This window comes from Doryrhamphus excisus, chromosome 4 (assembly GCF_030265055.1).
Source record: "Doryrhamphus excisus isolate RoL2022-K1 chromosome 4, RoL_Dexc_1.0, whole genome shotgun sequence".
Classification (NCBI taxonomy): Eukaryota; Metazoa; Chordata; class Actinopteri; order Syngnathiformes; family Syngnathidae; genus Doryrhamphus; species Doryrhamphus excisus.
The window spans coordinates 10,330,817-10,356,968 of NC_080469.1; the positions used below are offsets into that span (position 1 = coordinate 10,330,817).

The following is a 26,152-nucleotide window of genomic DNA, read 5'->3' on the forward strand; positions in this document are numbered from 1 at the left end:
CAGGCTGGATTCTGTGCGTGTGGCTCCCTCAGGATTGTCCATGGCAACAAGGCATTCTAGCTTGCTCATGCAGTTTGTTACTTCCAGCTGCAAGCATAAATCCCACTATGTCAGAAGAGGAAAGAGTTTAGAAGCATCACTTTTTACTTCACATTAACTCTTTGTTAATCAAAAATGTTTGATTCACTCACTCAATTGTCACCGACAATGAAAATATATATAGTTTGCTGCTATAATAAGAGCCACGTGTTAGCCGAGTTTAGACAGAGGTGTGCTAGCAAGTGAAAACTGAAAAACAAGATAATTTAATAATGTTATTTGGAAACTTGTTTGTAAATTGTGCACAGGTTTGAATATGAGTGTGAACGGTGTTTTTCCAATATGTGTAGGGTTGTAAATTCGTGCTTAACTTAGCTTTTCCTCAGTAATAGCAACTAGCTATTTAGCTAGCTATTACTACACTGAAAACAGACAAACTTAAGTACATTGTGAAAAAGAATTTAGTTGATAATTTGCGTGACAGTGTTACAAGTGGCAAAGTGATACATTCAAGCATGGGTGCAAGAATATGAAGAAAAAGAAAAGACAAACCTTTGCTCTAGCCATGTCTTTGGCAAACTAGTGACGTGCGGATCATGCTACAATTTCGATATTTCCATACTAGCTCATCGTATGGAAACTTGCTTCTTCGAAGACGAGTAGATCATATCCTTGTCGATCCACCCAAGCTTGATGCTAAAAAAGAATTGTGTTACTCGTGTTTGCGCCGTGAATGAGATCGGCATATAGGGTGATATTGTCCTGGTGGTTTATGGTGCAACTATCAAGCTGATGCACTGCATATGAAGAAGAAACAAAGTCAAGGTTTGGCTTTACCAAACAAAGGAGATTGATTACATGCCCATAAATGATGTTTCCCATAAATAAAAAAAATGTGTTCACAAATATTATACATACATATATAATATTTGTACTGGTGATATTAGTCCCACAATGGGATTGAGGACAATGCAGTTGCTCTCGATGGCTTGCCTTCTGCAATCAAGAAGGTGAAGTCTCTTCGTGTGTCCTCATAGACTATGTTCTCCCTTTAGGAGGGCTTGTTCTTCAATAGAATAAGGTAGAAGGGCGGCATGGCTCAAGTGGTAGAATAGTCGTCTCCCAACCTGGAGTTATGGGTTCGATCTTCCATGCTCCCGTAATCATATCAAAGCATCCTTGGGCAAGATATTGCAATACAATGCACGGTATTCTCAGACCACCCATTAAGATGTCCATTTTGACAATTGTAATACATACCCAGAGGTCATCAAACCAAACACCTTCCAAGCAAAAACACAGACACTGGTAATATTATAAGACTCAGTGCACTGCAATAGCTTTTGTGCACAGTTGCTAGTACCTGTCACTCATATTTTCATTGTGTGGGATATGAGCTTTGGCTCGATTCTCAGATTTTCCTGTCACATTCCAAAATCGTGCATGTTAGGTTAATTGCCGACTCCAAATTGTCCATAGGTATGAATGTGAGTGTGAATGGTTGTTTGTCTATATGCATGTGCTCTGGGATTGGCTGGCGACCAGTCCAGGGTATACACCGCCTCTCGCCCGAAGACAGCATACCCCTACCCAGGGTATCAAAAATGGATGGCTGGATGGGATTTGAACCAAGTTAGTGGTGCATTTTGCCGATGTAAAACAAATCTTACTTTGGAAATGTGTTCACTAGTACATTATTTACCTTACGGTTTGGTGGCCAAAAAATGTTGGGCAAATCCTTCCATTGTAAAAGTTGAATCTGTAATGAATGATCAGTAATACAGCTGATATTTCAACTGTCTACATACAGTATTAGACTCACCAACATAAAATCATTTCAGAAACCCAAAAACCTGTTGAGTGTGAAATTTAAAATGTCATTTATTGGCAATTTAAAAAATGAAACTACTATATCATTTTTCACACAATCAAACAAAGGTATATTCCCCCTTAAGGAATGCAGAGAAATAACTGTAATTTGCTTCATGAAAAACATAATTTCTTTTGTATTGTAGTATTTTTTGGATAACAGAATTCATGGTAATCATATTTTTTCATTAAAAATATTTCAATTGAAAAGCTTCTATATACTGGTTAAACAAAACATGAATTTCACACATTAGGTTAAGCCAGTGCTTCTCAAATAGTAAACAGAACTGTCAGTCAGACTGACTTGGGGGGGGGGGGGGGGGGGGGGGGGGGGGGGGGACTGACAATCAATACTAGTGCAGACCTGGCAGCATGAATTCATTTGTCGTACTCAGCATGTAATTCGACTCTTAAATATACACTCGTATGCTTCACCGCTCTCCATTTTGTTGCATTTAGCTGATTTCAGTTTTGAGTTCAGTCTGTGCCGTACAGATATAGATATTATTTTCTCAATAGTGAGCCGTGAAAACATTTCTGTACACCAGTGGAGGAATGACAGAAAATAAATGAGAAGCACTGGGTTTAAAAAAGTTTAAATCCTAGAATCACTCAGTGTAGTTTGTATACAGGTTTCAAATTAATAAAAATACTGACATACTTACAAAATACCAAGCAAGACATGGATTTATTAAAACACACACACACGAGGTAAAAAGAGCTATTCTTTTCTGTGTGTATCATCATTAACACTGTGATCATGATATAAGCTGAGATTTCAAGTAAAGAAGTGCTTTTTGGGAAAGTGTGGTACAGTTTGTCGTTTAAAATGTGTAGGTGTGTGCGATGAAGATGGTGCAGGATTTAGACTATATGAATATTTGATAGGTGCTATATAAACAGCTTCAAATGTTATTGGTGATTGAGCTCTTACTCAAATTAATGACAAGTAATAAGAATACCGCTTCACATACTTTACAAACAATTAAATGTCTAAACTCCATGGGAACTGGAATATATTGAGAGAAGCGGAACAACACGACTGTACATGTGATACAAAGACAAACTATAAGTGTACAGTCCATTGGCGCAAAGATTTTATGATTTGGCCCGTTGGAGATGTATTTGAAAAATGCCTTTATAGAATGCAGAAAGCTGAAGTCGGCCACAAAGAGGCGAAGGACAGTACTGAAAAGGCACACATCTATGCATATAATTTTAAGTTGAATTGCTTCACACTTCTGTGTGACTATAACACTGAAAAAAATTATTAAAGCTCAACTGAAAAGGATCAACTTCAGTTTAACATTGCACATTAAAGGTGTAGCAGCTTTGGGTTTCTTTGGGATGGTGCCTAAATATCCAAAAAACTATTTCAGTCAACCAAAACAACGCCATTGCTATTTATAATGCTAATAGGATAAAGAACCGGTCACTTCAGAGTTTGACCTCCTCCTACTGTATAACAAATCAAGGTTGAAAGTCTAACTCAGCAACCATATTTTTTTTAACTATACTTCCAAGTTTTTACATTAAATCTTTTACATTATTCACATGTAATTGTGCGCATGACATGTTGAAAACAGTAAAAGTGCAAGGTAAGAAAACAATGAAGTGCTTAAAAGACAGACTAGTGCAACAGAGTAGGCCTGAATCAATAAATAAGTCACCAACCCACGTATGTGGTGACTGAAATATTGACTGACAGAACCAGAGTTCACCTGACCAATTGTTGCAGGCATTAAGGCATTCATTGAAGATGATTGCACAACCTTGTCAAGTGTCCATTATGTACCCACTGCAGAAGTGGGATTTATTGAGGAAAATCTAATTACTGTTGCGGCTGTTCCAATGTCACATCCAGCTTGTCGTAGATCTCCTTTAGCAGCAGTAGAGCTGTATCTTCGGATTCCCTGGGAGGCAAAAAGGCAGTGTTTTTAAAAGTATATAATAAAGAACAACATGACAGAATTACTTTAGTGCATAGATTATTGTAAACATGTTTGAAACACTTGTTATACAACAAGTATAACAATAAATAGAGAACATAGTGGACTTACAGTAAATGAAAGTTTATTCAGGCCACAACACCTGGACACCAATGTCGGACTCACCAATAGCAAAGATGAGACTGAATAGCAAACAGATATTCATTGAAGCTCTCTATAGGTTTTTCCTGGAGCACATGGTCGATTCGTCTTCCTCCATTCAACATTCCCACTTTTATCTCGGGCTGCTCTGCTGGCTCCGGCTGGTCCATGGGCGCTTTGAACTCTGCTTCCTCGTTCTCTGCTGCTGGAACAGAGGGACAGGTCAACCATCATTTTACCAGATATCTAGCTTTTAGACTCAACTTTATAGGTTAACTTATAAGGGACATTCATGTTAAAGATAAAATTAATTAAATATAATTATATATCAGAATAGTTTTTATTGCAATGGTCGCGTAGTTTACACAATTTTTGTGGTGTGGTGGTACAACATAAAACAGCAGTAATAATAAAAGAAAATAAAACAAGAAAAAGTAGTAAAAAAAACTAAGGGCATGCAAAATAAAATACATATTAAATTAAATATTGATATTAAAAGACAAAAGCAATGGAATTGCTTGCTGAAAAATCATGCAGGTACTTTGTTAACTGAAAATGTGACGGTTATGTCATGAGATAGGAATGAAGGATAGAACCTCCTCGCTAAAGGTTAAATGCACTGTACTTCCATGTTAGATTTAGAGAAGACTCTAAATTAGAATTAGCATCATATCAACAACGGTCCCAATGTTAAGTGGCATACAGAATGGATGGAATGGTGAAGGAAAAATGTCACAATTGCTGATTAATCAAGCACATGCTTTACAAAAGGCCAAAACACACACACAGTGCTACTGTAATTGAGCTGCTTCTCTACCTGCCGCTGTTAGATCAACTAATTCAAGAGTGCTGTGGAATTCTCTCATGTTAGATCATCCATGTGACCACATTGTCTTACCTTGTAAGTAATGTCTATGAAGGGCCCTGGGCCAATCAATTACTTTTGTCCAAAAGTCACCAGTTTTTTCTTCCCTCTGCGCAGAAGCACAAAGTGCACCCAAGGCTGAGGTTTGCAGTAAAGCGCAGTAAAGGGTGAGGAAAGCAGGTGTGACCACCAGACAGAGTTATAGACAAACAGGGAGGATGTTGGCAAGCAGAGAGTGATGAGAGTGTGAGGATATTTGGGTTAGACACACACATACATATACACCAACACAGAAACATATTGGGAACCTAAAACCATCACTCTACCCTGTGTCTCCTGAGAGTTTCCCTCTACTGTAGTTTCTCCTTCATCCACTGGGGGCAGAGCAGCAACAGGTAGTCGGGCAAGAGACTGCCAAGCTGAGCGCAATGATCCCAGTACATTATTCTTCAAATCCATGCTCATGCGGGTCAAGCTGTCTTTCAGTTCTAGAAAGCAAAGAGATAGATAAGCAGCCCTACTAAAAGAAAAGCTCACACCACAATAATGATAGACAAGCATATCCATACCCAAGTGCATCCTCTTACGGCCTTTGTGGTGGGGAATTAGCATCGGCTCCAGATCAACATCTGATATAATCATGGGTTCAATCCGGTAAGCGACAGGGTCATACTACACGACAAAACAAGCAAGACATTAGATGTTTAAAAACCATTGTATGGAACAAGTTTGAATATGTGTTGTTGCATACCGGGTGATATATATTATAAAAGCTCTTGCAGGTTGGGAAGCTATAGTTGGGATCGATACGTTTAAGCCCTCGGACAGTCAGGAACATTCCAATGGGAGATCCAAATGCAAAAAAGGTCTGCGGGTGGAATGCCAGCTGCGGGTAATTGATGGATACCTTGAGAAAGAAGGTGAATAATTCTTATTTAACTAAAACAACAAAAGAGTTTACATCAGACCACAGGTGTCAAACTCAAGGCCTGCAGGCCAAATGTGGCCACATCATTTTAAGTGGCCCGCTGAACTGGAAAAACGTGAAAATAACATTAAGTCAGGCTGCACCACAGACCTCAAACATGTTTACAATAATCTATGCACTAAAGTAATTCTGTCAGTTTCAGTTCAGCCTGTGGCAGGGGGTGGGGTGGGTAGTTGGGGTGGGACGCATTTGTCTGATTCGGCCCATGACCTCAAGGCGGTTTTGAGTTTGGCCGCCTGTGCAATTGAGCTTGACACCCTTGGTTGAGACAATTATGAATTTCTCAATTTGACAAGTATGATGCATGGGATGTCAGAAAAAAACTTTCAGAGCATCGAGACAAAGTTTAGAGAGAATGAGAGCAGGTAAGGACAGGAGCTGGTTACTCATGCAGAACTGAATGACAAAAAGTCAAAAGTGGTATTGGCTTCCAATATATGGGACCAATACACCAGCCTCATGACACAACCTGAATAGCCATTACAATAATACACCATAAGCCGCTATAGGGTGTGCCAAGGCCATCATGTGGAGACCACTTGAGACAAACCTGTCCCTTGGCTATGCCTTCACTGGTCTGTCCGGGCAAGCAGGCAGGAGAGAAGCAGGAAGGTGATGCATGAAGGCGGGAAGCAGAAATAATTGCGCCTGTGCATGCATGCATGGTACCTGTCCGATGCCCATGTTGAAATATTCATAGTCTACGGAACTGGTGACGGACTGTGTTCTGTGTAACTGGGCCTTCTGTGCCTCCGATCCTGGTGACGAATTACCATTGTCCTCACTGGTGGCAGAACCTTGAGGTGGATCTTGCAGCCCTTTTGGCTGCCGTGTTGCTTTGTAATCCTAATCAAATTGAAAGCATTCCAAAAAAATGTTTGTGTATGACTAAGGCTAATGTTTGTAGTAGGGACTTTAAAACATTTGAGACTTCATTTTATTTCAAATTGTTAAAAAGGTTGGACCATTCCAAAACTTAAGTGGCAGTATCTTACCTCTGAAAAACATTTCCTTCTGACATATTTAAGGATCTTCTTCCGTGGTCCAAGTGGAATTCCTAAATCTTTGACATCATTTTCTTGACAAAGAGCCTAAAGAAAGATAAAACCATGCATAATACTATTTGAATATATTACATTTGCTTTTTCGTGTGTGTGTTACCAGTGATTCCAGATCCAGGTTTTCTGCTTGTAATGTGGGCAGGTATTGCTGCAGGCCAAGTCTGGTGAGAGCCTGCTCCAGTGTGTCGTGTTTTGGATGACAGGGGTCCTCAGACAGAACCTTTAGCACAGAGAGGGTTTGTTTTTTTATTTACCTCTTAAATCAATGTATTGACAAAGCAATCACAGTGAATGCAACTCTACCTTGCCTCTGGAAGATTCTGAACCAGTTCTCTGGTTGGTTAACATGTCAAACAGTATCAGTGAACCTGACAAAAGAGCACAGTAAGTGTTTTAATGATCCACGGGACTATTTGTTAGTAATGAGCTAATGCGTGATGTGTGTCTCTAACCAAGACTATGGCCAACAACAGACATTTCCCCCTTGAACGCTGGATGTCTCTGTTTAAAGAGCGTGTGTAGTCTGTTGATCTCTGAGGCTACGGTGTCCACTATGGTCTGGCAGTAGGTGGGACTGTTGTAGAAAAACAGGTCCAGCAGGGTGTCATTTGTGAAATGTCTCAGTCTGCTGATGCTCGGCAGAGTGATCCTATGGATATCTCTGGAAAGGAAAGAAGTGAAGATTGGTGAGAATGTTTTATTTTAAAAATAGAGGAATTTGGAGTACTCCGTCTCTCCATGTACTTACTCATCCACACCAGTAGCATCCCCATGCAGAGCACTGTGCCAGTTCACAGGAAGGAACTCCACTCTGCCCACCTTGCCCTCCAGCTGAGCATTTTTATAATGAGAGGCCAGGAGGGACAGTGAAGCGTTCCGGAAGTCAGTTACTACAGGAAGAACAAAAACACAGAAAAGATAAATATATTTCTACACAGTAAAGGCATTTATACATGAAATACACCTACCACACTGTATTATAGATCTGAAGCGCAAGTCACATGCTGGACCTATTCCATGAACCATAAATACGAGGTGGTCCACCTTTTCTGGTTCACCTGCAAAGAAATAAGAATATGAAATCTCAAAAGTGGCTATAGTTATGTAAATATACACAAAAAAGTTCAGAATGCACGGAATTGTCAAATATATTTTTAGTAGTGTTTTTAGAAATGACGTAGAACTGTACTACATCATTGTGGAAGTTGTTTATAATCAATGGGCTACTTTATTCATCAACTGTTTGTATCCATGACAGCATACATAAAACTATACATTATATTTTTTCCTGCACATTTGTTATCCGGAATAAATAAATATCAAGTAGAAAATAACGTTGACAGTACCAATGATTTCCTTTTTGTCACATCAGTAAGAAACATTTTGATTCCTGTCTATGGTTTCAATTTATTTGTTACCTCCATTAACATAATATTTTTGACAGCCCTGGCATTATTAATTACAAAATGTCCTTGTTAGCAGCCTTGTTAGACCTGCACTCTTGTAATCTTTGTAAAAAATAAACTTTTTGTACAATACAGCACTTATACTGGATATCAAAGTAATGAAGTCATCAGTGTGTGAACATACCACTATTATCAAAACACATACCATCTGGTATTTCCACAGCAATGTTGTCAACTCCTCGCTTGACTGTTCTAGGACGGGTCTGCTCTGATGGCGAAGAGATCCAGTCTTCTTGCATGCCTAATGGCTGATAGTGCATTATCAGCTAAGAGGATGACAATAAATAGGGGAAAACATTAAACAGAAGAATGTAATGTGAGCATTTGAATAGACCATTTATGGGAATATTTCAGGGGAAGGATTTACCTTGGGATTGTGTAAAATGACAGTTTCTCCAGTGGGAAAATCCAGCTTCGTTTTCCACTCATCTGAGGTAACAGCGATCTTATAGGCATCCTGATAAATTGGAAAAGAAATTGCCAACAAGTAAGACTCAAGCCAATTACGGAATACCAAAAGTTTGAAGGTACTGCTTTAGTGTTGGACTACCTCTAGACTGTTGCTGAAATCTTCTGGATATGGCAGGAACCTGGTGTCTTTATCTCCTTTGTAAAACCAGGTGCAGCGGCGGACTTCAGTGGTTGCTTGTTCCCAGTATACAGCATAGCGCTTCCTCTGCTTGACATGTACATCATAGCGCTCCCCATCAACAGCCACCACCACCTCACATTCATCGTCTCCTGGTACGCAGTTAACGCAGACACACATTAGCATATGTACACGCACTTTAAGATCTCTGCACAAGATATTTACACAGAGTCTCACATAGCTTTTTTGAGTGGGGATGTGTGAAAATACAGTGTAACATAAAAAGCAAAAGTTTGAGAACCACACCACTAACATCACTCTTATGGCTCAGTTTGCCAGAAGAAGTTTATCCGTTGACATTTTAAAAGTGTTAAAAATACTGTTCAACATAAAAAAAAAATTCTAATGCATTTTAATCTAAAATATGTGGCTTTCATGGCCAATATGTCTGATGAAGGTCAAACGGACCGAAACGTTACCTGAATAAACTAATGAATGAGAGCGACACAGTGTGTGGGAACCTCTTTTTGAACACTTTGTTGGCTACACCTGCTTCCTACGCACCTGTGAATCTTCAGGTGTGTTGAGACTCTGCATTCACTCTTGGCCTTTTTGCCAAAATTAGTTCCTGACCCCTCATCTGGTCTGTACAGAGTTTGTAGATGCTTACCTGCGTTGTGAGCATTCTCTAATTTGTCTGAGTCTTCTCTGCTAAAAGGGAACCACAGAGTGTTGTCATCGGCCCGTTTGCAGAAGAACCAGTGAGGCGCCACCTTTTGGTAGGGAGCAGGAACAGGCTCCATTTCAAGCATCTCAAAGGGTGAAGTCGAGCCAGGAGAGGCTTCATCCAAAGCAGGCGACACCTGGAGGAAAATGGCAAAGTAACAGTCAAAGTGTTAAATGAAATCAAATCTTACAATAATGCCATATTGCCTTATAAGTTACCTCTGCACCTACTGTATCTGTATCTCAACTATGGCAATTACATAAATCTGAGCTCAGTCTGTTTTGTTTTATTAACTCCTGAACAAAGAAACCTGAAACTATGCGCCAAAGTAAAGGACAGTGAAAAGGAAGCGATTGGGCTTGTACTCCACTCAGCAATGCACACAAAGCTCTGTTCTATTCTGCTCTCCTCTAATCCTGCTTCCCCCGCTTTGTACGAGTGACACAACTACAGCTTGTAAACAGCCTTGTTTCCTTGAATCTTAAAAGATTTGGGCGCCTGACACTGCTTGACATAGCAGCTCCATCAGACAATCGCCAAGTCAGGAGACTGTCTACATTTAAAGGACGATTAATAATTTGTCGGATGTGTCTTTATTAAAAAAACAAAAGATACAGTAGCTAAACATTGTAGTAGACACAGTAGTGTGGAAGCTGTGCCTGTCTCTAAATGTTAACGGTGTGTGAAACCATAAGAGGAACAGTATGTGACTTTCACCTATAGCCTAGCTATTTCCATGCCAAGACACGAGGGCAGTGTCTTCATTTTGCCACACTGTCGCTCAGTGGGTAAAGAATGTTGCAGCTATTTTTGTCCATTAGAACAGAAGCACAAACCAACTCTCACACTAAATAAGAATTACTGAGCACCAAGATTTATGGAGACTTCAGTGGTGTGAATTGTGACAATGCTGAGTCAATAGACTATTTTAGAGCTGCTTGGCATAGCTTTCAAGTTGTGCAAAGTGTCAGGAGTTGCTGCAAAGAGGCACATTGTTACTTTATCATGACTTGGTTAAACTTTTGTGGATGGACTAGATTTCAGTATTATTTCAAATAACAAACCAGAGATTTGCTGAAATCTGGGCCATGGACCAATTTTATTTATTTCCAACATCTCTATGGATAGGTGTTTAACTTTTAAACTTCGGGATTCTTTGGCTCAACTACATTTAAACACATCTCAATGCACTGATTTTAGACTCTTCTCTGCTATATTTAACTGAATTAGCATGTTAATTTTATTTTTCACTTAAAATATTGACACATTTTCCATAAATAAGTGGTTCACTGTGTTTTCCATTTAAGGACTCAGAGTCACCAAACCTGTAACAAAGTGAAATTAGTTGATGTTATGAAAATGTTTTGCAGGTTACAATGTGTATGTGCATAGCTGCATTATGCTGATTTTTTATTTTTATGTCTGCAATTATTTGGTTTATTTGGACAAACACCCTATATGATTCAAATGAATGGGTTTTTGACAAAAATGTTCACCAAAATTTTTGCCACAGTTCTCGTACACCGTCTTGGTGATCACACATAACTTTTTGGCACATTGAATCTTGTGGTATCAAAGACGTGAATGGAGGATACTCCCAGCCTTGCACTTTGCTGTTCCAAAGTCAGATGTTTAAGGTTTAGTGTCACGTATGGGTGACTAAAGCAAAAACAATCCCAAGCAGCACCCACTCTTTGGTCACACGACCTACAAACTTGCTGGCTTACTTAAAGTCAATGCTTTCAATAAGTTGGTTCAGTCAGTCACACTCAAGTGGACTTAATTATTAATGTTAAAAATACATCCAGCTGCATGCACATCATACCAGTGTTGGAAATAAAACGTGCCTCATTACTCAAACTCAATCAAACAATGTTTGACCATACCTGAAACTCACAGCGAAGTCTTGGTAAAGGAATGACAAACACCCAAATGTACTCACCTGGTCCATACATGCTCTCTCTGCTGTCACATTGTGCCCAGGGTTGTTCAACAGGTCCTGGACTTTGACTGGTGGGGTAACTGGAGACTGACCCCGCTGTTCACCAGAACTAAATGACATTAGATCAACCTACAGCTGTGACCTGAGAGGACCGGGGGCAACAGAAACACAGTACCTAACCATGAGTGACTGGTATTCGAAATGTATATTGACGAGCTCTGCATCATCATGATGAGATATACGACATAAACAATGAAACGTTAGCCAACACTGTCAACATGACTAAACATAGCTGTAATAGTACCACACGATGGAAACCGCTTGCTAACGGTATTTAAAAGCATTGTAATACTCGAACGTACTATGTCCATCATGGCATTGAGACAGGGTGTTTATGTTTCAAGCTAGCTGGTTTCCAAAAGCGACACGGAACACGAGTAAAACACAGCTTTTATATCCCCTTAGTGTTGTAAACGTTTCAGATAAACACAAGTAAATTTAAACTCACCGTCAACCTTCAAAACACTTGTATGGATGTATAGGCTTCGTATTTGTTACTTATTTTTAGCTAGGTTAGCCATTAGCCAAGGACAGCATTCTGTCAAACGCTGCTACTTTAAGGTTATCGGAAATGTAAGGATTTCACGTGATGCGCTCGTGAATAACCACATAAATAACAAGAAATTGCTGATAAATAAAAAATTAACAGATAAACAAATAAAATCGTTTAAGTTGTTACGTTATATTACAATATTGACGGCTCACCACAACCCCCAAGTTCGAAATGCAGAAAAGTGAAAGTGATTGTGTTATTTACGTGAAGTACATAAAAGCACCAGACCGCCGCCCCCAAACGTAACGTCATGGCTGTGAAAGTTTGTGAAAACAAAACTTTATTGCTTCATTTAAAAATGCGGTGGTCATTCTTCATTTTAAGTCAGTAGACATATTTTAACTTTAAAGTGAAACGTTTTGTGCATATTGAGTAATTTGGAGTGTTTCTGTATTTGTATACACTTCATTTCATTAGTATAATAACAACTTAGAACATAATTTAGATGTTTGTTTCGCACAAAAATGTCGTGCTTAGTGTAAATGTGTAAATTAATAGCTCAACTATTTGTGAGTAACACGTCACAAGAAATAGACACACCCATTTGGAGAAACATTTCCTCGTAGTATTAAGTTAACCAGGAATCTACCCAGTCAATAATATCACCGTTTAAGTATTCACTCTATTTTTCGCTTCATTTCAAACAAAAAATTATTCCTGTGCTGACTGAAGTCTAACCGTGACCAGTCAAACTGTGTGTTGCATTCCCACCTCTCCTCCAGGGTTTAAGGAGTGAAGCATGCTGGGGAAAGCAAGAGTGAGCACAGATAGTATGCATAGACACACCCAACAAAGTGTGGGAGACACGCAGAGTAAGCTGACTGTGTGGAGCAACAAGAGGGTGGGGCCTCTGCTGGGCTCACAAGCAATCCAGCCGCACATTTACCCGGATACCCCAGTGCTGCATTCCAGCTTGACACAAGACCGTAGCAGTTTCCAGCATAGTGTAGCCAAAACACTACACGACTGCAAAGAAATCAACTGCAGACATGAAGGACAAAGTGAGGAAAGGAGCAGGAGGAAGAAATCAAGCCAAGACAAATGGTAACTTTCAAACACTCTTGTATCCTTTCATTCCATTTCCTTCCATGTCTTTGCTGCCTCCCTAGCAGGAGAGTGAGAGAAGGTGGGACATTCAACATGGTTCTGTTGCTATGATAATGTAGCTTTTTGACATTCTTTGTTCAAATGTTCACACAGACACAACCTGATATCCTAGAATAAAAAGGGAATGTTCATTCTCGTATAAGTCTCTTACCTTTGCCACTCCCTTTACACAGGATAGAGTGATTACGGTTGAATGTGCGCTGGCCTGTCTGCAGGTGAGAGTGCCCTACGGCATTCCTATTCTCCTTAATTTACAGGCACAGTCTTCGAAAGCTTCATCACCAAGAGCTCATTCGAAAGTCACTGAAAGTGACCTTTTAGGCCTTAAACCTGGAATTTTGTTTTAAATACCAAGACATTAATACTAAAAGTTGTCAACCATGCAAGGTTTCTGTTGCATTAAGTCAACTCCAACTGAGAAGAGGTTGGTGGCCGAGTGCCAACAAAGAGGAGGAAACTTCCTGCAGCCAATTGCAAACACAAAAGCTGTTTTTTGGGTGCTTTCCAATGGTGGACTCTCACACTGACAGCAAGGCTTTCTGTTGTAGAACGGTTACATTCCTAATTGATGGGTGTGCAGCGTACTTAGAAAAGATGTAGTAATATGCATGCATGCTTCACTGCAATGTTAAAGCCTTGTTAGTTTATCTACGTTAACACTCTGCAGTCTCCACATGCCGCTGCTGGGTGTGGTTGTCCCGTCAACCTTAGAAGACATGCAAATTCAACAGGTTTAGTCACAATGTAGGTTGTGCATGCTAGGTCCTGCTCTCCCCCTGTGAGGGTGGGGTTATTGTGTGTGTGTGTGTGTGTGTGCATGCGTAAGGACACACCCATTTATGTTTTTGGCCTCACTTTCACCTTCCAAAGTGCTTGCTCTAGAAATATGAATCACAATTCGTAGTCATTCATTTGTTGACTGATACACATGCAATACTATAATTTAAACAAGGGGTGGGCTTAATAATGAATTCATCAAGTAGTTGATTGTTGCTCTTAAGGATTATGTTGTGTGTGTGTGTGGAATTGACTGATGATTCAGTGTCAACAAGTTTGCTGTCGAATGAAATACTGTAGATCCCCGCTTTCAAAGGGGTTATGATCCAAGACCACCAGCAAAACCCATAAAAAAAGGCCTGCACCCTAACCACTCGTCCCCCTTGCAGCCTTTATCACATATTTATTCATAAATTATCACAGACTTAAGGTGAATGACATGCAAACAAATATATTAAAAAAAAAAAAATTACAACCAAAAATTTGCAAATTTGTGGGGCCGCGAATCGCTACTGTGAATCGATGCACTGTACAACATGACAACAGGGATGATGGGGTGATTACCTATATTCATGCAGTGTTCTGCGGTGGCAATTATTCATTCATTCATTCATTCATTTTCTACCGCTTTTCCTCACGAGGGTCGCGGGGCTGCTGGAGCCTATCCCAGCTGTCTTCGGGCAAGAGGCGGGGTACACCCTGGACTGGTCGCCAGCCAAACAACCATTAGACAAACAACCATTCACACTCACATTCATACCTATGGACAATTTGGAGTCACCAATTAACCCAGCATGTTTTTGGAATGTGGGAAGAAACCGGAGTACCTGGAGAAAACCCACGCATGCACGGGGAGAACATGCATGGAATTGAACCCTGGTCTCCTAGCTGTGAGGTCTGCGTGCAAACCACTCGATCGCCATGCGGTGGCAATTAGTTATTTGTTAATGGATAAATATTTATTAAAATGCTTGTTCCTAGTTCAGACCAGTGTTGTGAGAGTAGGAGAGTAGGATTAAAATAGATTTAGCTTTCTTCTTTCTCCCTTCAAACAGATGCTAATAGTGTGACTGCTGGGAAAGATGCCGCTGCTGTCAAGCAAGGAGATGACACCTCATTCCCTGTCAAGATCCAGGGAGCAGGAGTGGAGCCGTTTGAGTTTCAGGTACAAACAAAACTGGCTGCATTTTGTTTTTTTGTTTTTTTTCAACATTAGCCTTTCAGTGAATTTACTCAGAGTCAGTCCATCATATTCTTTATGGAGTTTATAATTACTGATAACAATGTAAATGATAGTGAAACAGTTGGTTTACTTGCTCTGTGTTGGAACTGATTAAATTAGTATTTGCTGTTTTTTTATGTTTGATTCTGCTCTTGCTGTTGTGTGTACATTTGTAAAGTGCACATATAATAGTGTGTGGATATCCTCTGCTTTGTCTGAAGGTCTGTGGATGTTGGCTGGTTCAAGATACTGTAACAACTTTGCTTTCGAGAAATGAGGTGTCCCCACGCTCCAACCTGTCCCTGGCCTTTGCTGGAGCAACTCTGGACCCCCTTGCAGAATTGCAAAGCCTCAAGGGGTTCAAACGTGGAACAGTCCTCCGTCTGGTTGAGGGTATAGGAGTTTGTTTCCTTGTCTGTATACTCTACGCTGCTACTGGAAATTTATTTTCAAGTGACACGTTATTGTCATTTAGGAATGCCATTTTGCTATCAATAAGTCAGTCTCGTGGCTTGAACCTAACAAAAGCAGCTGTCAATTCCAGATTCCAGATATTAATTGCCGCCATCCCAAAATGGGAGACATTTTAAATTGTGTGTGTTGTGTAACAGTAGTACTTAGACCATCCAATTTCTTCTGTTGATGAAGTACTGACATTTTTTCTCATAGAATCAATGTTATTCAGCATTTTGAATGTGATATTTTAGTAAAATCTTAAAACCAATACTAATATAACATTTTAAGTATATGAAACATTGTAGAGCATCAGCATTTGGTTCAATAAGGTGATGCATGCAATGTCTTTTCAGAGCCTTACACTGTCTGCTCAGCCAGGCATCATTTGGCTCAAGTCTTAGAGTTGTTGAGGACATCTGGACCCCAGGATGCATTGAGGGAAGGACGATCGCCAAGTTTACTTGAGACTCTTACACATGCACCAACACCAGGTAAGGCACCCATACTGTACTGTTTGTACAGAAGGTCAATGCAGTGACATACATTTAAAATAGTACCGCTGAAACCTGCTGCTTCAGACTGTAGCTTATCAAACGGAAAAAGCCTGAAACGATCCACCAGCAACCCAAAACCAGAAGTAGCCACCCATGATGGAGCACCTCCGGAATACCTCCTGCCTGGTTCCTCAGACAGACCGCTAATGGCTCTCCTACCACATAGCTCCCAACCAGAGGTAAAGTTTACCAACAGAATCTGTTTGTACAAATAAACTACATGTCATTAGCTGATTTTGGAAGTTTGTGTCAGCAGGTCCCAAGCTACATGAAGGACCTGTCTCTTAGCTGTTGGGACCCTCCTCCAGGACACAGGAAGCTGCAAGGAGACTTCCTGTACATCACTGTGGTGACCTTGGAGGGACAACGGCGTGACATAACATCTTCTCCAAAAGGTTTCTTTATCAACAGGTTAAGAGATATTATTTTCATTTCATGGAATATACTGTACATTTTGCATCATGAAATGTTCCTGATCTAATTAACTTGACTTATTAATCTCAGATCTACACAGGAAGCATTTGATCCTCGTCCTGCTCAATCATCCCCAGTGTGCCACTGCTTCACTGACCTGCTGAGTCATATTAGTCCTGCCTTCCAACAAGCTTTTACTAAAAATAGGTAAAACTTCAATAGCACTCAATGGACCAGACCCATGGACCTCAATTTGACCAGTAATTTCTCCAGGCATCTTTATGTTTTCTGGCAAGAACAATTCAGTTGATGCCAATGAATGGCTTTTATTATCTATACATAAAATTATATCTGTCCTGCTAACCGCAAGTTTACACCTGGTGCAACAGAATATATTGTTAAAACATACCATGAACCATAATCAATAAGCTCGATTCCATAAAACATAACTCTCTCGGTGCACAGATAATGGTGGGTCATACCATTTTTGATTGAAATTTTAATGGTTCTAAATTACCTTTTTGTAAATAGTAAAATTTGTTTGTGATTTATTTAGGCATCAGGTACCGCAAGTCGAGATGATGCCTACTCCTTATCAAACCCGATGCTGGCTTGGTCCTCCTTGTGCAACCCGCACTCACAAAAAAAACTTCAGCAGGCTGGGAGTAGATGAGCAACCAGCAAACCAGGTTACACCGTATGATTACAGATTTCTTAACTATAAAGGTTTTTATAATTAAACTAAGTTTGTTATGTGTCACTAACATAGGCTCCAGACTGGAATGAGGAGCTGCAAGCAGCCAGAGATCTTCCACAAACCAACCAAGAGGAGAGGCTCCGAAGGGAGAGAGCACTTCTACAGGTAACCAAAAACCATAAAAGTGGCTGCAGTTATTTTTAGTGTCATAAGAAATATCGAGATTTACACATCAGCACTCCTTTCACAGGTAAACAGTGCATTTGTGAGGACAGTGTCCCTAGGAGCGGAGACAGTGGTTGAAGGCTTTGCAGAGCCAGTCAACGGAAACCCTGAGGACCCAGCTTTTCTGTTCGGTGGTCTGTTCATGAGCCAGGGGGCAGCAAGTGCAGTGTTTGGTGGGGTGAGGGGCCGCAGGTAAGGACACAACACAAGAAGAAAGGTTGCTTGATGAAAGCCTGTGATTGTGGTTATTGTACCATGTAAACTTGCAGGGCTGCTCAGAGATTGGAGCTTAAAGGGGTTCAGGCCTACAGTGATCTACAGGGACTACAGGGGTTACACACTCTACCTACAGCCATTGTTGACTACAGAGGAGTGCGCCTGTCTGCCCAGGGTTTGGCTCCTGGTTTGGAAGGCACTGAGCAGGAGGAAGGAACCACACCTGTCTCACGGTACGGCTCATGAATATACAGTAGCTACTATATGTATCAGTTCAGAAAATGAATTGTTCTTCAGAACATAGGCTTCTCTTGCCTACTTATTGCTGCCAGAGGCTTGGCATCACTTTTACACAACGTTGCTGACAGTGCTTCTATCTTTCCAGCATGCCTTGCAGCACCTTTTGGAAAAAACGTTGCTGACATTACTTGATTCAAATTAACTGAAGTTTTTATTATTCCTTATAGTAGTAGTAGTGGCCTACATGTGTTTACTTACCTGTTACATGTTGTGCCACAATTTCTGTGTTTGCATCATGATTGTAGTTAGCGTTCTGTCAGGTGACCCACCTGTTCATGAAACTGTGTGACAAGCAATTGAGCCTCTTCATTTTAGCAAGCTGAAGAGCCTCTAACCTCTTGTGGGACTCAAATTTGCTATGATATACATATGGTACATGTAGAAAATATTAATACAAATTGCCCAGGACACTAAATTTGGATGTCAAAATATGGTGGCCAGCCACAAGTTTGAGATCCTTGGTCTAAATATAAAAAAACTGTTATGATTATGTTGGACCTTACAACTGATCCTACTGCAGAGTCACTCGTGCTCTCGTCTGAGTTTACATATGTAATGTTTTTGTCTTGAATAGGGGTTTGCTCTATGGAGTGAATGCAGGATGCCAGGAGTCCCCCCATCGCAGACGAATGCTTGAGCTCTTGGCTCATTCCGCCAAAGCACTTTCCCTGCAGAAACATGTTGTCGCAGCACCCAATGGTCACCGGGTACCGCTGTTCACTTCAGTGGACGCGCAGGGACTGCTGGGGGCTGATGGGAGGTTATACATACTGGATGTGTTCAGGACTTTCCCAGCTGATGCCAACTACTGTGCAGATGTGAACAGTGAGATAAAAAGTGGAGAAGAGGAACTGAAAGAAAGCTGCAAAAGAGCTGAAGAAAACAGCACGAGTGTAAAAGAAGGCTGGCCACTGAACTATCAGGAAGACTGTGGACTCCCAAGGACTTTTCCTCACAGTCTCTGTAGACTGAGGCCAGAGTTGATGCAGGCATTTATCCAGCACAAGTGAGTCAAATTTGTTCCCAAAAAATAGTTTTTCTTTCTTTTTTGTATTATTTTCTGAAAGATTTCTATTTATTTTAGACACACTCAGTTCACACAGCTTGTCAAGGAGAAATTGGATGATAATGGAGGCTTTGAAGAGTGTGCAACAGCTTGTAAGAAGTCATATATAAATATCAGCATACTGTGAAGTCTTTGCATCATTTAAACACAAACGTCTATTTGCAGGTGACTCTCGGGCCACTGAAGCTGTAAGGGCTGCTTGTAAAGAGGTGGGCTCTCTTAGCGACATCATCTTTGAGATGCGATTGTGCCCCAATCTGTTCTCACCAGGTACCAAGAGAAACTACAGTATGTGATTTCACTCAATTTACATAAAAACAAAATGGGCTTGTCATTCTGTGTTTTCAGGAGTGTCTTTCCCAAGTAGTGAGAGCGCATCAATAAAGTTGCATGAAAGATTACTACGTGAAGCTGCAGCTTTCATTGTCACCCACCAGATACCAGCTTTTGTATGTGCATCCATTGTTGGTGTTATTATACTGTATACACCTCTGTTGTTTAATTTCTACATCTACTTTAACTATTTGTGTTTGTAGGTGAGCCATTGCCTTCAGAGCAATGATACCCCCATGGACGGAGCTTCTCTGAAAGAAGCACTACACCAGAGAGGCATCAACCTGCGTTATCTGGGTCATGTGATCAAAGCCATTAAACAGTCAAAGCACAAAGAGCGCATGAGGCATTTACTGGTGTGTCAGCAAAACAAAATTATTACCATACCCACCATTAAGTTGAACTAGTTTTCATAATGTACTTGCCTTCCAATGCATATTTTGAAACATTCTTTATTATGTTTTCACCAGAGATTGGCCATCTGTGAAATTTTAATGCGCTCGACAAGGAGAGTCTTCAACAGTTTCCTCCAGGTACTTGTAATTGCTGTCTTAGGCACGTACACCTTATTGTTCATGTCATTAAATAGTGTGTGTGATTGGGGTTGTTGCAGGGAGTGGACATGCCGTGTCTGGCTACAGCTGTCAGTCACTTCTTGTGCTGCCTACTGGTCCCTCACTTCGCAGCTACCTCGCTGGGAGAGGACACTAAGAAGAAGTCAAGGCGGCGTGGCCGAGGTCCTGGGGCCTCTGAGAGCACGACCTGGAGCACGCTTACTGCGGTCGAGCTGTGGAACTTGGTCTGCCAGGATGTTGAGGAAACATACAGCATTTCCGATAGCCTTGGGTAAGGCTGAGGCTTTTTGTTTGCTCAGATTTTAAGTTTGTTTGAAGTGCGATCGCTTTCACAACTGCCATTTTTCTTCTGAACAGTTCTGGTCTGAACCAACTGGTCGAACGCTACGGGCTTCAGAAAATCTCCCTGGTCAGAGAGTTCTGTTTGAAGACTGGAGTACAGGTATTAAATATGATATCAATAATATAATATCGTATTAGATATGAAGTTGTAGTCCTCTTCCATTCTGTCACTAGTCAATTGTAGTAACACTATAATTATAATTCCTTTATAAATTGCCATCTGATTAGACTGTTAGATTCCATGAGATTATTGACACATAATTTTCTTGGCCATTGCAGAATGAAGCTACAAAGTACTATAATAATGGATTCATTTTACAGTGGTGTTTCAGATAATCTATATTATCAATATTAGTCAACAACAACACAACTGAAACAAAATGTAGTTTTTTAATGCCACTTTTTGTTGTAAAGGGAGAAAAACCCTTACAATACAACCCTAGATGGCCCTGTGTGGAAACTGGTTGCCCTCATCCCGCTAAAACATACCTTAACTGAATTAGAAAGCCATTTCTAAAGCTTTTTACAAGCTCACAGTGAAGTGATCCCATAATTCATTTACTCCTCAGTCACTTGCTGGTAATCTATGTACATCTGTAGCCACAGCTTCCCTGGATGGACAGTTGGAAACTTGATTTGAAAATGCGTGCCTATGGCCTCTCTACCGACCACCAAACATTTATTCACATTCACACACCAGTGTGTGTAGCACTCGAGGCAAGGCGGGTGAAGTGTCTTGCCCATGGACACAACAACAGTGACGAGGTGGAGGGAGCAAAGATAAAACAGATTTACTGACAAACAAAAAAACTAAGTAACCAACAAAGTACAATGAATACATAAGTTTAGTAACATAAAGTATGACGATCAGTATCATGATCATGATTTTTGTGTTCATTCTTTGTCCACGCCAGCTCAGACTGAGGGACTACATGCTTGAAAGCCAAAGCAAAGCTCCCATTGGACCTGATGACATCATCAACATCTTCCCTGTCGTCAAACACATTCACATGCCCATTTCTGACGCTTCCAAAGCATTTCGTACTGCACAGAACTCCCTCCAGAAAGGTGGGACATCCAGTCCATCTGAGACTGAAGTGCTGCAATACAGTATGTATCTTTAAAATCAACTCTCAAATTCCACGTTTTCCCCACTGCAGGTCTGTTGGATCATGGCTATGAACAACTGAAAGATGCTGCATATCTGTTTGGTAGAGTATGCGATGACCTCCATCATGAGGCATGTTATTGCCACAGCCTGTTGGCCAAGTTAGCTTTTCTGCGGGGGAAAGCTGTTGAGGTAGGCTCTAAATTCTCCTACTATGACTACAATCTAACATTTGACTGTGAATCTGTGCAGGGCAAGGATGTCGTTTAACAGTTGAAACAGCAGTGAAAACATTTTCTAACACTGTTGTAACAACTCCCTTTGTCCTCAAGGCACGCAGTGTCCAATTGAGAGCAGTGGTCATAAGTGAGAGAGTGCTCGGATTTGACCACCCACATACACTTCACCAATATGTGAGTACAAAAAATGCCATTTTGCTTCTTTATTATGTTTGAGCAAGTTGAATTATCTTGGGATTTCTTTAGAGAAACTACACATGGTCTTAGTGTGATTTCTTTTGTAGGCGCTCTTAGCTGTCTATGTCTATGCTGGAGGGGAGACTAACCTGGCCCAGAAGTGTCTGCTCAGAGCACGCCATCTCTTACTTACCATCCATGGAGAGGACCACCCATACACAGCCATGCTAGATGTAGGTTATCAAAAAATACTGTATCATATCACTATATGAATATCACAATTGAAAACAAATATGAATTAATCATGGTTTTATTTTCCTTGCAGAGTTGTCTTGGATTGGTGTTAACAGGGGAGGAAGCAGGGCAGTATCTAAAAAACGCCCTCAGACTCAACACATCCTTTTTTGGCCCAACAAATCTGCACACTGCTCTCACGTATGATGCTTTTTTGTAGCATCCTCTGTTTCATTGTTTGGCCCCAGCATCACCAACACCTCTTTTTCCTCTTTCCTATGCAGTCAGCACCTGATGTCCCAGTGGCTGTGCAGCAAAGGAGACTACCGAGGGGCTATGAATCATGAGAAAGAGGCCTTTTCTGCTTTTACCTCCCTGGTCTGCATCATTTTCTTAGCGAGTATGACTGAAATACAATGGATTTGTTGTGCCTTTAATTAATAGTTATTTTTTTCCTTCACACAGTTTGATGAGGATCACCCTCAGACACGATGCAGCAAAGAGTTTTTGTGCACAATTACCAAGCAGGCAGTGCAGGTGGAACGTTCTCTAAGGCAGGCTGGAGGGAATGTTACAGAGCAAATAGTGGAGGTAAAATGCCGTCTCTTTTCAATTTAAAAGGCAAATATAATCTGCAAAATCTTTACTCTCTCCTTACCCTTACTCTGTACCTTTTAGTGCCTGTCTCCTACAAGTGAGACTGTTCTGGAGCAGATGGGTCTGATCACAGGGATCAGGAGGATTACTGTCAGGTAAATGTTTCGTGGTTTTCATACAGTATTGCACGCCTCTCGCCTGAAGACAGCTGGGATGGGCTCCAGCATACCCCCGCGACCCTCGTGAGGATAAGCAGCATAGAAAATGCGTAGATGGATTTGCTCTGTATCACTATCAGTATCGTTCTGCGAAATCAATTGTCCAAACAAGGAACCTTACTCATTAACTGACTGAGTCTGATTGAATGACCAGTTTTTTTGTTTTTTTTTTGCAGTGAGCGGTTCCAGGAGTTGAAGCAGAAACATCAGGAACTTAAGGCAGCGGTGGCAAAAGAGCTGATGAGCAAAGCAGCTAACGAGCTCTTGGAGGTTATGAATGGACAGGACAAGGAGCAAGCTCAAGGAATAGGAAATGGGAAGGAAGTTCCAAGCCTGCAAGAAAAGCCGGTTGAAGAAACCTCAGTCGACACTGCGGCCTCAGCTAATTGTCAAATGGTGGAGCCTGAGGAGGAAAAAGAAGTGGCCGGAGGTGAGGCAGAGCCCAAGATGGTGGATTGCACTGATCTTGAATCCAGTGCAGCCAATGGAGTCGAGACCACTGAAGAGATGCATTGTGATCAAACAAATGAGATGAAGTCAGGATCAGACAAGGTCACCGGGAGCCTGAAGAGTAAGGCAACCTGGGCAGATATTGTTGTCTCCAACACTACTGTGGTCAATGGAGGGGTAAAAATCTCAGTCAATGGAACAGATCAAGAGTGAAAACATCAAATTGTCAATGGGCGCAGTGGACACACTGTTAGAAACAGACAGATGATGTAATGATGGGAGAGGTCTGTATGGTCCAGTGCTGTTTTTCTTTTAAAAATAAACTTTTTACCGTATAGCTTTCTTTTTTTTGGTCTTTGTCACACAACAAAATCAGATCATCATCATTTGCAGGTAGTTACTGTTATTGAATAAGTGATTAAATCTATTTTGTGTAGATGTTGTTGTGCCAATAATCTCACAGCTGTTTGTTACTGAGCACAATTTCCACAAAATGGGTGAAAAAGGTGGCATTTCTCAACGAGTATACAGTATACTAATTCTAAAATGCAGATAGTAACACATTACGTGCACCAATGACTATCCTTAAACGAATTCAAAGATCAAGAACAACTCTTAAAATTTAATGGAAATAAATTGAGGAAAAAGGTGATGGTTCGTGATCAAAATTTGCAAACTGAAATGATCAGAGCCACCACACCTCGTTTTGTCTAATCCTGTCAAACAAATAGAACAGGTATACCAAAAAAAACCCTAAATACTGTATGAATTATGTATATTATGTATATCATACATGATGAATCCTACAAAATGAAATATTAGGGATGCACAATATTTTTTTCCTAAGCAGACATTGATAACTTTTTATATCGCTCATTTTTTATTTACATTTAAATGTAGTTTGTGCACATCTGGAGGTATGGATGACTCAAAGTTGGATTTCACAATGTACCCATAGATTTGTCCTTACCAAATGTCAAACTTTTTTTCTAAAAAGTACTTTATCAAGTTAAAAAAAAACCAAGGCACTGACCATCCATCACTGCTTTGAGTCCACCATATTCAGCTAGTGGTGCAACTGTAAATGCTGCCATCCTTTACTACCAATAGCTTATGTCCTTACGCCATTGTTAGATTCTCTCTGTATTATCTCCAAATCCGGGCAGTCTTGATACTGGGGTTCAGGGGTCTCTGTCCAACTACACTGTGGGAGACTAATAAGCTTTGTAGAATTAAAAGTGATAAGTGCAGTATCACCGAAGACATCAATAAGATGAGATGGACAGGTCAGCTGTCTCTCCTCACACACAGTCACCGCCTGGCTGATGTAACTGTAGTTCCTCTTGAATTCTCTCTCGATCATCCTGTTAACACAACAAAAATACAATTCACATTAACAGTTTATTTTCAAACCAACATGTCTTGTACAAACCTCTCTCGCATGCTACTAAAGCTATTTCCAATTATCATAATGAGGGGCAGACTCTGTGGATTCCAGTTTTTCCACAATAAGTTGTTGTACAGGGCCTTCCCACAATGCATGAGGTAAAAGAGTGTAGGTTTGGTGGCCAGTCGCTTCCCCTCCTACACAACAGAAGGTCGATTACAAATAATAGTGAAGGGGAAGGTCACAATTTTAACGCAACATAAAAAAAGCATTCCAAACCTACCTCATTTTCTGTGAGAACAGTCAGGTCCAACTCTCTCAGGACATCCTTTTCTCCAGGGGAGAAAGCAGGGTCAAAAACAAAACAGTCTTTGAGTGGAATCTGTTGAATGAGAGAAATACACTTAGGGTAATGTGTTTCGGATATGATGGTGACTGACAGCATCAATATATTTTCACCTTTCCTGCATCCAGGAGCAGGAGCAGCATGGCCAGCTGGTAACGTGCAGATACACACGAGGAAAAGGTGCCCAAGCCATAACACACGTACTGAAGTGGACTTATTTTGCTATCTGAACTCTCTTGCAACTTTTCTGAGACGTTGCCCTGGATCTGCCCTGGAAGACAAGGTGGTTACGAGGTCAACTATCTATGGCTTTGGCTTCTGACTAGAGATATTCGTAATTGTATTGACTTTGGATTCACCTTTCCATTCTTCCCAAACATCTTGGCATTTTAAGTCAGCCCTGTAGCGAATAACGTGGAATTAAAATAGTTTCACTGACCTTTTTGATGTAGTTATTGAATTCAAATCTTACGCGGTTTCTCTGATGCGCTTGATGGTTTTCCCGACATCCAGCTGGTTCTGACAGCATGATGTAGATACAAAGAAACTCGTCGACCTTTTGGACGCACCTTTTCGTCGGCGTGCAACCTGCCACTCTCCCCCCGTGTCAGTCATCTAGGTTCATACAATTTGAATAAATATGTGGGCAAAATATATTATGAAACCAACTTTCCCTTTTGTCGGGCAAGCGTATCATGTCATAAACATGTATAATGCATCGGAATATTTTATGTGTGGCACAGCTTTTCTATTTCCGGTTTTGTCTCTGAACCTGACGTGAACGTACCTTATTATTCCAAAATGAATTTTAAACGTTTTATTCTCTATATAAACACTGGAATAGATTTGTATAGATCAATATA

The 26,152-nt window shown here is 40.7% G+C and overlaps 3 protein-coding genes across 10 annotated transcripts; 1 reads left to right on the forward strand and 2 right to left on the reverse strand.

Moving 5' to 3' along the window:
• Window positions 1-2,250: 2,250 nt before the first annotated feature.
• ddhd2 (DDHD domain containing 2) lies at window positions 2,251-12,472 on the reverse strand. Of its 7 annotated transcripts, none has more exons than XM_058070907.1 (20): window positions 12,145-12,472; window positions 11,637-11,778; window positions 9,638-9,830; window positions 8,929-9,119; window positions 8,746-8,835; window positions 8,524-8,644; window positions 7,881-7,970; window positions 7,661-7,802; window positions 7,365-7,573; window positions 7,216-7,280; window positions 7,013-7,132; window positions 6,847-6,942; window positions 6,521-6,697; window positions 6,402-6,428; window positions 5,615-5,770; window positions 5,433-5,535; window positions 5,190-5,351; window positions 4,897-5,001; window positions 4,023-4,203; window positions 2,251-3,821 (listed from the first exon to the last, which is right to left on the reverse strand). In XM_058070907.1, the coding sequence occupies exons 2-20, from the start codon at window positions 11,754-11,756 to the stop codon at window positions 3,740-3,742; spliced, it is 2,430 nt and encodes an 809-aa protein (XP_057926890.1). In that variant the 5' UTR covers window positions 11,757-11,778; window positions 12,145-12,472; the 3' UTR covers window positions 2,251-3,739. The 7 variants fall into 7 exon arrangements, with proteins under 7 accessions (XP_057926890.1, XP_057926891.1, XP_057926893.1 ...); XM_058070908.1 differs by having other exon boundaries at window positions 4,023-4,200; window positions 12,145-12,471; XM_058070910.1 differs by lacking the exon at window positions 4,897-5,001 and having other exon boundaries at window positions 12,145-12,470.
• Window positions 12,473-12,949: 477 nt separating this feature from the next.
• si:ch211-166a6.5 (clustered mitochondria protein homolog) lies at window positions 12,950-23,906 on the forward strand. 2 transcript variants are annotated; one of them, XM_058070905.1, is made up of 28 exons: window positions 12,950-13,293; window positions 15,189-15,298; window positions 15,577-15,748; window positions 16,165-16,302; window positions 16,390-16,544; window positions 16,619-16,776; window positions 16,870-16,986; window positions 17,336-17,468; window positions 17,549-17,641; window positions 17,727-17,893; window positions 17,971-18,150; window positions 18,792-19,223; window positions 19,302-19,375; window positions 19,449-19,553; window positions 19,632-19,732; window positions 19,820-19,972; window positions 20,087-20,149; window positions 20,230-20,462; window positions 20,549-20,633; window positions 21,448-21,601; window positions 21,694-21,833; window positions 21,974-22,054; window positions 22,165-22,290; window positions 22,383-22,492; window positions 22,576-22,669; window positions 22,757-22,882; window positions 22,970-23,043; window positions 23,283-23,906. In XM_058070905.1, exons 1-28 carry the CDS (start codon window positions 13,239-13,241, stop codon window positions 23,767-23,769), a joined length of 4,116 nt encoding a protein of 1,371 aa, XP_057926888.1. In that variant the 5' UTR covers window positions 12,950-13,238; the 3' UTR covers window positions 23,770-23,906. The 2 variants fall into 2 exon arrangements, with proteins under 2 accessions (XP_057926888.1, XP_057926889.1); XM_058070906.1 differs by having other exon boundaries at window positions 12,956-13,293; window positions 16,622-16,776; window positions 23,283-23,905.
• Window positions 23,907-24,413: 507 nt separating this feature from the next.
• Window positions 24,414-26,036, reverse strand: srrd (SRR1 domain containing). The gene is made up of 6 exons (XM_058070915.1): window positions 25,762-26,036; window positions 25,649-25,689; window positions 25,403-25,560; window positions 25,227-25,325; window positions 24,989-25,140; window positions 24,414-24,920 (listed from the first exon to the last, which is right to left on the reverse strand). Exons 1-6 carry the CDS (start codon window positions 25,902-25,904, stop codon window positions 24,668-24,670), a joined length of 846 nt encoding a protein of 281 aa, XP_057926898.1. The 5' UTR covers window positions 25,905-26,036; the 3' UTR covers window positions 24,414-24,667.
• Window positions 26,037-26,152: the final 116 nt, after the last annotated feature.